Source organism: Ostrinia furnacalis, unplaced genomic scaffold (genome assembly GCF_004193835.3).
Source record: "Ostrinia furnacalis isolate ACB-3 unplaced genomic scaffold, ASM419383v2 OfSCF4162, whole genome shotgun sequence".
Lineage (NCBI taxonomy): Eukaryota > Metazoa > Arthropoda > Insecta > Lepidoptera > Crambidae > Ostrinia > Ostrinia furnacalis.
Genome location: NW_021134401.1, coordinates 702,601 through 715,676, shown reverse-complemented (window position 1 = coordinate 715,676; position 13,076 = coordinate 702,601). Strand labels below are relative to the sequence as shown.

Below are 13,076 nucleotides of genomic sequence, written 5' to 3'. Positions count from 1 at the left end.
GAAACATTCACATCTTCGTCCGTCCCATATTCAGCGCAACTTTTGGCCCATTTGCAACTCACATGAATATACAGAGATTCCGTAACAACCAACGTTCTGCCGACACACGAACCCCTTCCTATTATCCATTATGCCCGCCGCGTAAGGTCCACATTCGCACCTAAATACGGTTTGAAGAAGTAAACCAGGTTTGGTTTCTCAACACATGGAAAAAGCTGGATTCATCCATCATTCAAGCGGGTGAAAGAAGCAGTGACGATTATGACGCTCGCTGTGCCAGCTGAGCGCCTGTCGCTGCAGAACCACTCCTAAACCATTGTGCTAAAAGCTTTTTTCGATTGTCTGTATACAATTTTGCTGTGCTTTCGACACTTCTATGCCACAGATCTTCGTATATCACAAGTCTTCGAATAGACATTTCGAAATTTAGTCTTATGGCTCGAGTGATAGAGTCGAGATTGCGTTTGAAGTCAGAATTGCAATTGGTGTAAAGGATTGAGCAGTGAAATGTAACGAAGCCTTGATCGCACCTAACGAGTTAGTCGCGTTGCAGTCGGATCAACATTGCAAACTCTACCTTAGATGTTAGACTTAGGGCAGAAAATTGATCGTAAGGCAGTCACACATGCTTAAACGTCAGATATGTGTTAGATAGTTGTCTAGCATTGTCCAGGCTCTTACAGACGCTTTGATGACAGGCTAGATATTGAATGATAGATGGCTCTATAGACTGAAAAGACAAAAGCTGAAGCGAATACCTAATGGAAAAAGAAATATAGTGCAAATCTTATGAATACAAAATTGAAGTCACGCTCTGTGCCTACGTAAGTAAAAGTTACTTTAATAAAAAAATAAGCAAATACTCGTACTTACGTATTTTCAAATTAAATTAATGCCAATGAACGAATACTTTCAAATAACTGTTCATAACATCAATATAAATCTATATAAATCTATTAGCTTGTTGAATAATGATCCCCCACTGGAAATTTCCAGTATTTTCCAGAGAGAACCAGTTGTTACCGCTAAATGGTAATTTGTTCCGTTGTGGTGGGTAGGGTTTCGGTAATTACTATTTAGTTATTGCTGAAGACTGCAAAAGAGGTGTGTACATAACTAATGAAGTTAACACCACCTACAAAAAATAGGTTTTTTAATTAGCAGACCTTATTCTTCCTTCATGAAACGGCGACATCGTATTTAGCTGTATGTCTACTTATTACTAAATCATAAATCATTTGATATTGTACATTTAAATTCTAATAAATAATAATAAAAAAGTACCATATTCATCATTTCATGATAGGCTTGTCTGGACCCTCTTGTGAATCAAACCTAGAACGACGATATATGGTCCTTATTTCTTTAGCTACGGATCATGGGGGACCATGAAAGAAATGCCGGGAGCGTTGAATTTCAGCTCCATCTTACCTTTAATGAATGAGATCGCACATTTTAACTAGAAGCTTCGTTCAAGGTAAAAGAAAATAAAATATAGAAGGTTTTAACCACTCCACACAATTCCAAAATCTCTATCAAAGTAAAAACAAACAAACCATCCAATCTTCTAATCAACTTGCCTTTGTGTAAAAATTGTTTGCAACTCTATCGTAAACAAATTTATGTATTCAGGTAGGGTAAACCAGAGAGTGATTGCCCACTGGTAGTGATTGCCCGCTTTAAGAATAATATTGTCAGGTGCTGACTTTGAATCACTCTAGTTAGATTTGAATTTACTAAGTAGATGGCTCCGAGATCAATGTACAGTAGATTTAAAATTTACAATAGGAAACACTAAAAAAAAACAGTTATGGCGGATTTTGTCAAGACGGGTGAAAATGTTACTCAAACAGGTAAAGACTTTAACAATTTTACTAAGGAATTACTTGCTTAGAGGTTAAATTTTTTTTGCAAGTTATTTAATATTCAACTAATGGTGTATAGTCATGATGAAATTATAAGTGTTTTCTCCATTATCAATGAAAATAACTGATAAAATTTGATTTCTAACGGTCATTTTAACGGTGGGTAATCACTGCACGTAAATCTGTATATTTTTAGTTATTGCCCACCATCATTTCAGTTATTGCCATATGTTAATGTATAGTTATTGCCCAGGGCAATTATTATTAGAGTGTTGCCACCATGCAGTAGCAGTGTTTAAGTTGCTCATTGCTAGACTTGTTTTGCAATTTACAGGCATAAATATTGAAATGGCTTTTAATGTTTCATTTTCAGTATGCCAAAGACTCCAAAAGTTCAATATAGCATAGAAAATTTGCAAAAAGCGATCGAAGCTGTACAAGATGTATCCAACAATTTATCTACAAGATAAATTGCTGAAAAATATGGTTTGGCTTGAAAAAATTGATAAAAATTCAAACGCAAATACAAAAAATGAAAATCCTACGTTAAATCTACTAGTGAAAATGTTAATTGTAAGGAAATAGATACAACTTTAGGGAAGAATAACCAACAGCTAATTGAACATTCTGAGCAACCACTTGAACTGATATCAAAGAAGATAAAAAAATAAATACATATAAAATTTACATATAAAATTCAAATTTTTGCGTCATCTATGTTTTGAAGTAGATGATTCTGTCTCTACCGATTCTGACTCATCAACATCAGCTCAAGAAATATTTGATAATATGTTAATAAGGCCAAACGCAATTTATTTTGAAATTTTGAAGACTGTACTACTAGAATTTAAGTTTAATGTTTTGTTTTGTTTATTTAAAGCCTATTTTGTCATTTTAAAATTGATAATTTTGTTTTAAGATACTGGGCAATTACTGTGCTTTGATGTGGGCAATTAGTGTGAGTAATGGGCAATGACTGTACTTTTTGGAGGATTTTAAATTTATTTCAATATTTTCTAAGTTACGTAAGTTTTAACTAAAAACTGTTAATATTCTGTTTAACAGTTTATTGAGTTATAAGAAAAAAGTCATAAATGGTCGATAATTAAAATACTTTCTTTAATTTTTCATCTCAATGTGTTTGAAATCTTTAAGTGGGCAATAGCTATACGGTTTACCCTACTTGTTGTTTTTGTATATTTGTGGAGAATTGCGCTATTTTTTCACTTGCGTAAGTTGAATTTTTAATTGTTTTATGAATACCTTTTACAATTACATAGTTTAATATAAGATTTAAAAATTTCGCGTTCCATTTCAACTAAAATAGTAAGACACGGGTCTTAACGCGACAGCTGCAGCATTGCAGCCGAAACGTCAAGCCGTGAGTACATAATGTAACTCATTAATAAACGTCGCGTTAAGACCCGTGTCTTACTATTTTAATCACATAGTTGCTACACATTTTGATATTTTAACTCTTCATCTGATTATGCCGTTTTTAGGGTTCTGTAATTTATCTTTGAGCTAAACATTACGTCATATTTAAAATTCTACTTCTGCTTCTTTTGTAAAATGTAACTACGTCCTTATCATCACACAATGCTTTCAAAATGTGTATGTTTTCAAATCCCACTAATTAATATTATGTTAATCGCTTACTCCCAGCTCGTTAATTGATATTTACGTGAATTACTGAAACTCGAGTGTTCATTTCGCGTGAAGATCAAATAACCCATAATGAATTGGAATGTGTTGATTAATGTTTAACTATTTTGTTAACCGTTTAAGTTTCAGTCAGTTAATTTGACATCAAATTGATTGAAAACATACAAATCGTATCGGCTTGAAATACTTTTAGATAATACATAATTTATATTTGATTACATAGTAAAAGTAATAGGTACGTTCTTATTTTGTGTTATTAATCCACAATAATCGTCTTTCGGAACCTTATACAATTTTACATTTTCTGGTTTGTTATTTGATTACCACTTATAACATTTAGTTCTATCTGAAGAAAAAATATAAAATTACTCTCTATGTAAATAAAAATTAATTGCTGTTCGTTAGTCTGATTAAAACTCGAGAACGGCTGGACCGATTGAGCTGATTTTGGTTTTAAAATGTTTGTCGTTGTCCAGGGTAGGTCTAAACGGTGAGCAAATAAGGAAAAATTGCGATGGATTATTTATTGCCTTTAAGGCGGAACAGAGTTCGCGGGGTCAGCTAGTTTTTAAATAAAAAGAACTGTAACTTAACAGCTGTCAAAGTTAAGCATCCGCCAATATCGTAGAGTGTAGATCAGTAGCCTCCCCGATCCGATGTTTTTCCAAATCTTCAACCAAAATCGTTTTGAAATCGATCACTTCATTACCCCGCCGTAAACACTGTCACCACTGTCGCCCCAAAGCGCACCCTTTCGGCAAACATCGGAATCAATTTGCTCCGAGACAGCCCGCGACATAATATTTTAGACAGGTCACTGCGTTTGAGGTAATGAGCTGGAAGAGACATGTCACATCAACTACCGAAAACATCTTCTATTGGTTTTAACAACAAGGGTCCCCAACTTTCAATGGTGGTTCTAAACGTTTGAACCGCTCATAGGCGTCTGGCATTTAACTATCTAATTTGAATATCAATACAACCAATACAAAGTTTTTTACACTCAAAGTGCCCCCTGGAAATCTAAACTATTCTAGTATTTTCTGCATGTAATATGTTATGCAAATAAATAAACATCATCTAATCTATTTATTCATGTAAGAAAATATTTTAAGAATAGTCATTAAACTCGCATAGCAGAATTACCTACTGTTCAAGATGTATTCACTAACTCTACTCTTTGACCCACAAGTCTCTTTTAAACTATCTTTTGTACGTCATACACTTTGACAAACAAACTATATATATCTTCACTTTACAATTCCAGTAGCTGGCATCAGTAGTTCCACCATATTCTTTGTCCTACTTTTATCTAAATGAACAAACTATCTTTTTAAATGACAGTTCCAGTGGGTGGCTCACATTTCCACGTCCACGACGGTCGGAGACGGCCATCAATCGCACCGCGCCGAGTCATGGCCCGAACATTATTCTGGAGCAGTTCCGATCAGCGAATCATCGCTCTCTCAATTGGGAAAATATTTTGAGACCGCTAATGATTTGTGTTTTCCTGCTATGTTCGTCATCGTGGCTGTTAAGATTGATCCAACACAGCTTTTTATAGGCATTATTTTTATTCACAGATGTCGATTTAAATGTGAGTCTTTTTTACCCATAGAACTGGAGTAGCATCAACAACACAACCATATAAGTGTGACTGTTCATAGTATGTTCTTACATAACGAAACCAAAAAAAAAACTGTTTTACATCAATGACGCCAAGTAACAGTTACCTAGGTACTTGTTAAACGAATGCTGTAAATACACATGACCTAGTTTAGTTTGAAAGCCACAATTTTGACGCAATTTAGGTGTTACGTTGCTACCAATGTATCATCTATGTGATCTGTATTTTTGAATTGCCTGCCCTTTTAAGGAATATCTTGTTCTGGGAGTACTGAAAAAAACAATACGATCTAAAATCACTTAAATAAATTTTAGCACATTAACTTTATTTCTAAGAATCTTAGTATGGTTAGAGTATTGCTTGACAAAATATACATACAAAATAAAACCTACTTCTTACCTACTCACTACCATTATTATTTATTTCACTTTTGATTTAATCAACGAGACCACATTCAATCACTACATTCATATTTCATTAATCACGTAAAAGCTTGGCCTTTGATTTGATAGATAATTCTACTTTACACTAGATAACAATCGTGTTTGTGTTTCTTCCATCTACTGGACTCCAAATGGATAGTGGTAGGAGATCCTGGCGACGTCACCGGGGACATAGTGCAGATCCTGGTACGCCTTCACCATCATCTGTTGGTTGACGACAGCAAACGGGCGAGGGGAGATGCTCTCAATGGATGGCAGAGGCCGAAGATCAAGGCTTGGCAAAACTTCCTCCTTAGCTCTAACTGGTGGCGCATAAGTAGCCTGAGAGATCGTCGGAACTGAGTAACTAATCATATTATTGTACATCAACTGGTCAGAGTAGCTCAAGGGGATCTGGTAGCTCGGATCTGGTCTCGGTTCCACTTCCAAAAACGTATCTCTTGTGGAATAAACCGTTGTGCTCGAGAACGTGGTCGTGTCAAGTCGGTTTTTCCTTCTTGGACGGTATTTGTAGTCGGGGTAGTCTTGCATGTGTTTTATTCGCAGCCTCTTAGCTTCATCTATGAAGGGCCTCTTCTCAGACTCGTTAAGATTCTTCCATTCAAGACCCAGCCTCTTCGATATCTCTGAATTGTGCAGCTTCGGGTTCATCATAGAGATCTTTTTCCTTTGAAGTCGTGACCAGACCATGAAGGCGTTCATTGGTCTCTTAATATGAAAAGGGTTGGATTTCGTCAGTTTTGATGGCGGTTTGAGTGATGCTGGTGCTTCTAGATACGCCATTGATTTGGGTTGATTTGCCTCATTTGGAATCTCCAGGGCTTCTTTATTTGTCAATAGAACAAATCCTTTAAATTTTGGCACTGTGTTTAGGTTATGTAATCACAAAACATTTGTTAACTTCACACTCAAATCGGTGGCTCTCCGGATCAGTCCAGAGTGACGTCCAGCCATGCACTGATGGCCAGATTGGATGCCAACTAAATCTGAATGCTGTCATTAGGCCAACAATGGTCCGCTTACAATTGGGATGACAATTTTCCGTGTATTATTTGCCGCTGAATAAAGCGCGGCGACAATGCACTGATTGCTCACAAATTGTCAAATGATACTCCTGTATGTTTTGTGAGCGGCGCGCCTGCGCAGCGGTCTATTAAAACTCCAGCCTATACGGTTGGCATGCAAAATGGACAGATAGCATAAAACTAAGTTTTTTATGCAACAAAAATATCGAAATGTTGTTTTATACAACAAGACCCTACTAGTCATTTGATTGTTAGCAGGTAGCAGGCAAAAAATAAATTAATCCGAACATCTTGGGATTATGGGAAATTATCATCATTTAGTAGGGACATGGCTAGGCTTATTACGCCTGTATGTTAAGTACTGAACATACGAATAAATTGTAACTATAAAAAATCTGCTGCTTTAGTAATTACTTTAGTCTAAAGCGACTATTTTTAAGTTATTATTAAATCTTGCCAATGTAAGTAACTGTTTTATCAAATCACCCTGTAGTTTAAGGCACTACTGATACGCAAGTAGATGAAACAAGGCTATCAATTTAGACAAGTACAAGTCTTTGTGTAGAATCAGAATAGCGAGGTGTGGTTGCGGTTCGATTCCAGGCTCGGACAATGGGCATTGATGGCCAGGATGAATGCGAGATTTATTCGTAGATTTGCAGGGCTTGGCTCAAAGTAGGTAAGCTATGTTGTCATTGATGAAGATAGTTTGTGGTAATTTTGTAGAGAATTGTGCAAAAATGTATTTTGTATGTAGGTATATTAACCTAATACCAGATGGAAGAGCAGTCGCCTGGCAAGCGAAAGGACGTGGATTCGATTCCCGCCTTATGCAGTTTGATTATTTCAAGTTATTGATTCCTATAAGCTATAAAAGACAATACCTATAGAAATCACAAAAAAAATACTAGATTAATGCTGCAAATAAATAAACGAATAGTAATAAAAATATACATAACTCCTAATTTTGTTAGGAGTTACAATACAAACTTACTTTCTTTCTTCTAATATTTTTTTTTCATTATGACTGGAAATTAAAAATAGCGACGATTTTGTGAAGCTATGAAACCAATACAACATTAATAAAGATTTTATTTTTTGTACTCTACATTTCGTTATGCTAAATAACGCCATCTACTGCCCAACATTGATACTGATCACTAACGTAATAGCGTGCACAAATTCAACTGCTATTTTAAGTTTGCTCACAATAACACGATAGAACATTTCCATAACACTAGATGGCGCTCTACTACCAGCAACCACGCGTTTCTTGAGCCGGGCTCTACAGATGGCGTTAGTAGTAAAATATAGAGTTTCTTTCGTCGACTTTTTGTTTGGCTTTCCATAGTGTGAAAAAATAGAATATTTTTAAATGAATACTAATGGAGTATTTATTTAAAATGCCAAAGCATTTGCTATAAGAGACTTCACTGTATGCACTTTGGTATAAAACTCTACATTGAATTAGGTTAGGGTTAACATCGGTTAGGGAGAAACCACACGGTGGGCGCCAATCAAAGCGAAACAGTGAAAATTGGAGAAGGTTGAAGGTTTTTCCGAAAAGAAAATTCATTTGAAAGTTTTTTCATCCCTGTTCATCCAACGATTTTTCCAGCAGAAATCGCTCTACATATCCACTTTCAAACATCAATATGCGCACAAAAAGTAAAACTACCCGCATTAGACTAAAGAATACGAATATAATTACCAAATAACACCGTTGTATACAGAATAAACGGCCAAAACATAATTACATTCAAATCTGCGCGAACGGAACACGATAGCGACACGGGCTTTGTAAATCACGCGAGACATAGGGGAGTGTTTAAGCTGCCATATTTATGAAAATAAGACGCTATGAAGCCATAATGGAGATACAAAAAGCGACCGCCTCTGTCGGCCGAGGCGGGCGGCGGAGGCGCCTTTACATTCCACGACTGGATTTTAATTTTTCTCATAAAAACACTCAATTGAGTGTTTTTGTTAACTTCAAAAATGTCAACTGACGGATTACAGTTTCAATCGATGACGCAGCGAACTTGCCCAAAATATGCCAATTCGCACGTGGCTGCAGGCCTTCCTTAGGCTTTTATAAATACAGAAACCCTATCATTAGTCTCTACATTTATTGCTGTATGTTGTTGTCAATTAATTTTAGCTGCATGATAGCTAAGATGCAGACGTGATCCTGTGTCATGCAAAGTAGACAACATCAAAACATAGTCTTTTCATCATCAACATCATCATTTCAGCCACAGGACGTCCACTACCAAACATATAGCCTAGGTCTCCCCCAATGATTTCCATATCGCACGGTTGGTAGCAAGGTAGACCTCATAAAGGCAGGCGCTGGATGCAGGCCGCTACCAACCGCACATAGGTTTTTGTTTTTAATTCAAGATAGGTATTATAATTCCGACTAATCAAGTCGAGCCGTGGTCGTGTGGTGTGGGGCGGCGCGTAAGTCTTAACTTATTGTTATTGCAAGTTTTAAGCCTCAGTTTTATGTCTGGAACCGTCGGCAGCGTGTATTTACGTTTATATAGATTTATTGTGGCGATAGTGCCGCAAAACGGTCGCCTCCTCAAGCAAAGCGCTTTTTGTCTATGAATAAAGGAATTTGGGTCTCTGTCGTCCAATGGTTTTTCGCAGTAAAATTTTTTAGAGTTGGTATAATTTTTCACTGATCCAAGCTACTAAGGTAAAAAGGGACAATGATATATTTTAATAACTAGCCAAAGATTTTTCTAGATAGATCGTTCTACTTTCAAAATATGTAAGAAGTTACAAACCAAGACCTTAGAGTACCTACATATACCATAGTTATAAGCTAATGTGACGATGGAGATAGTAGTAAAAACTTCTTGTCCTACCAGAATTTATCAAACTGGGAAATCATTTTATTTTCATTCAATCTTCTGATGACTAAGTTTAATCAACCTTGAGTTCAAGGAGTCTCCCGAAAGGTTTCCACTAAAACTAGAGAGTAGCCAAAGACTGCTGAAAAGTCCGGATCAAACAAAGGCGGCTAATTATCACCTCCACTGTTTATCCCACACAATATGACGTCACAAAGCTCATAGGAAGAGATCACGTCGCACACAAACAAACAGAATAATGGCGCGAATAGAAAGGAGAATGTTATTCGCGGCGCGGATAATGGAATGTCTTGGAGGGGTGTGAAAGGGATACTGTCACGAGATGAGATTCGTCGCAAGATTTGACGATATTTTTTTAGTAATAAGCTTCATATTTCTAGGACTAATGCCCGTTTTCACCATCAATCCCTAATTTTTAAGTGACCTCTATGGTAACAAATAACAGGAATTTTGTTTTAAAGGGGACACTTAAAATTAGGGATTGATGGTGAAAACAGGCATAGGTATATCAAATTATCACTGAGGGGATAAAGCAGTCTTTATAGTCTATTAAACTCCGTTAAACAACATTATTAACCTAGGGCTTTGTGCGTTGCTTAAAGGTTCGATTTGTCGAGCAGTTGGTGTGAAATTTTTGTACTTACAGACGACAACACGTCAAGGTAAACACTGATGCATCTTAAATGTCGTAATATAACTGATTTTGCAACATAAGTACCTAATCAATAGTCTGATGTGCTGTCGTCTGTACAGTAACACACATTAACGGCAAGCTTTCTATAAACCTGGCTTGATAAAAATCTTGGATTGGGAAGTGAAATAAGTGAAAAACTTTCAGTCAATTTTTGTCATCATAAACAAAAATACCAATAGCTATTGGCTTAGTATTTGGCAATATCTACTAGCTACTACACTCTACTTTAAGTGTACGGATTTGTCATTAAGTATACTAAGTTTGTCATAGCATTTCTGACATGATCACACCTAACACATTGAGATATCTTGAGATATATTTGGGCCCCACGTGCGCCAGTGTCGCGTCTCTTTTATGTCGCTATTGACGCGATATTTTTATTTCCTCCGCTCAATACAGCCAGCACCCTTTACAGCGAACGACGCGGTATCCTCTTAGCAATGGATGAATAGAACGACTTCACATCTTTTTGTATTGTATAAGACGTGACAAATCAATTCAAGACGTGTATTTTCTTCAAGCCCCGAAATTATACGTCCTATACAACCCTCGCAAATCCTATTACATATTTATTGATAAAATCTCTATGAGATCTAAGTTATGAAAATGTTTATCTCATCGATATGATAAGACTGAAGAAATATCTAAAGGACATCTACTGGTGTTTCTGGGTAATTTTATTGTGCTGTTTAAAATTTTATTCTTCTGTTAAAACTGTAGCAAAAAAAAAAACATTTTTTTATTAGGATTTCATAATAAAAAAAAACATGGTGATTGTTATTTTCACACTACGAATACTGCTACACACTGCACAAAACCGTAGTAGATTAGCGTAGAGTTCATCGCCCTACTACGGCGTAGCACGTAGCCGTAGCCGCGGGCCGCAATAAGCTACGAGTACGAGCCTACGGCGCCCGCCTTATTGCCTTTCACGGGGCGCTTGAGGAGAATTGAACCGACTATGGGATAGTGAATGGACAAATTGGAGTTTTATGTGGACAGTACAAAGGTAAGATGTAGAATATAAAACACTAATGTGACTATGTAATTAAATTCAATGTAATATGGACTTTTTTGACCTTATAAATGAAATTGGCATAGAAAATCTAGCACTTGAATTCATAGAACATCACTCAGGAGAGCTAGAAATTGGTGAGGTATGCACTAATAAATCATTATACTCATTTTCTATTGTAAATGCTATCGCATCATTAAATTAGCTTTAATCAACATTGTATGACACACAGAATCACTGAAACAGGTAATTTTCGGCTCTAGCCGATAATTAGAAATAACGTCATTTGTACGTTATAACGTCATTGCCATAACAGCGTTTCAGCGAGCGCGCGTGATACCAGAAATTGTGTTTGTTAAAGGTGCTCTTACACGAGCTATTTTTAAGCATTGACACCATTTTAACAACATGGTTTTTATAACCCGTCCTTAAATTACCAATTCAATAAACTACTTATTACTTGTTTCAGGGTCAAAGTATGGTTTAAAGAGAGGTATCAATATTTTCTTGTTATTAGTCTTGGCCACATTGTATGGACAATCTGAAGCATTTTTTATTAATTGCTGGCATTTTTACAGCAAATGCTTCTATCTTTCATTTCAACCTATAGTCGTCCATTGCTGGGCAAAGGCCTCCACTGATTACCAAAGCAACTCAAAGACTGGTCGTGCGCTGCCCACATCCAAGTGCTTCCTGCTACCTTTACCAGATCGTTGGTCCTCTAGATGACAATCAGAATTGTTTGTATCAATACACTGCTAGTCGTTAACCCATTTACAAAAGTAAACGCGCGTGACTAATATATTTCACGTTCATTATGAACGGTAACAGTGTTGTGGGCTGTAGCTTCAATTAAAGGCTGTACAAGGGCGTTTATCCTGGCAACACTGCCGCCGGCAGCGCGCAGTGGCGCGGCAAAACGGCTGTTAACACGATATTGTGGCCGCGCCGGAATTGTTTTATGTACAGCCGAAACCACAGCACTTATAAAACAATTTCGGTATATTTCGAACTTGGCTGGTTAGTTACTGCATGTAAAGTCAAAGTTAAATAGTGTCAATTTGAAGAACATTAGAAGATTTTACTAACATTCTTTTTTTATCCACAACGAGGAAGCTCTTGGCCTGTATCTCACCTGATGGTAAGCGATGATCAGGCCGAAGGTGGAAGCGAGTTTCACCCGGAATCCTCAACCACGGAGGAACTGGCTATCTTACCTCTAACTGGCTATCTTACCTTTAACTGCCACAACACAAATGCTGATAACATTGTTGTTATGGTGACAGACTTAGGTCAGATGGTGGTAGCCAGGCGGACTTAAAACAAGCCCTATCACCAACCAAACCGAACAGAAAAATCTGTCCCCACTGGGAATCGGACCTCTGCGTCTGAAGCAGGTGGTCTTACCACTAGACAACAGAGGCGGTTGACTGTATTACATTTAAGGCACCGTGGATTTGCCATTGTAATCCCAAAAAAATTGAAGGTTTTTGGTCTGTAAATGAAGTCATTATGCTATAGAGGTAGAGTCTAATGATGGCATCATCATCAGATGTTTTTTAACCTTCTTCCAGGGGCGTATCTACCGCCGTATCAATGATACGGGGCCCCAAGGCTACAGGGACTTCCAGGGCTGGACTTTTCGGATTAGACAGAGTAGGCAACTGACAAGGAATTTCTATTAATTTTGCAATTACTTTTTTTAATGACAAGGGTCTTCTTGATCTAATGACCTTTTTATGAAAGAGTCCTCTTGAGCTTTTTTAGATGGGGTCCCCAACAAATTTTGATACAGGGTCCGTCTAAGGCACGTTAAGCCACTGCCTTCTTCGTCCAAACTTGTGTATTTCCCAAAACTAA

The 13,076-nt window shown here is 36.9% G+C and overlaps 1 protein-coding gene across 1 annotated transcript; it reads right to left on the bottom strand.

Annotated features, from left to right (window-relative positions):
- Positions 1 to 5,509: 5,509 nt before the first annotated feature.
- Positions 5,510 to 6,552, bottom strand: SoxB3 (sex-determining region Y protein-like). Its single transcript, XM_028313230.1, has one exon. The coding sequence runs from the start codon at positions 6,381 to 6,383 to the stop codon at positions 5,718 to 5,720; it is 666 nt and encodes a 221-aa protein (XP_028169031.1). The 5' UTR covers positions 6,384 to 6,552; the 3' UTR covers positions 5,510 to 5,717.
- Between the last annotated feature and the right edge of the window lie 6,524 nt (positions 6,553 to 13,076).

Coding starts and splice junctions, on each gene's coding strand:
- SoxB3 (XM_028313230.1), bottom strand. CDS start 6,383: ATGGCGTATCTAGAAGCACCAGCATCACTCAAACCGCCATCAAAACTG.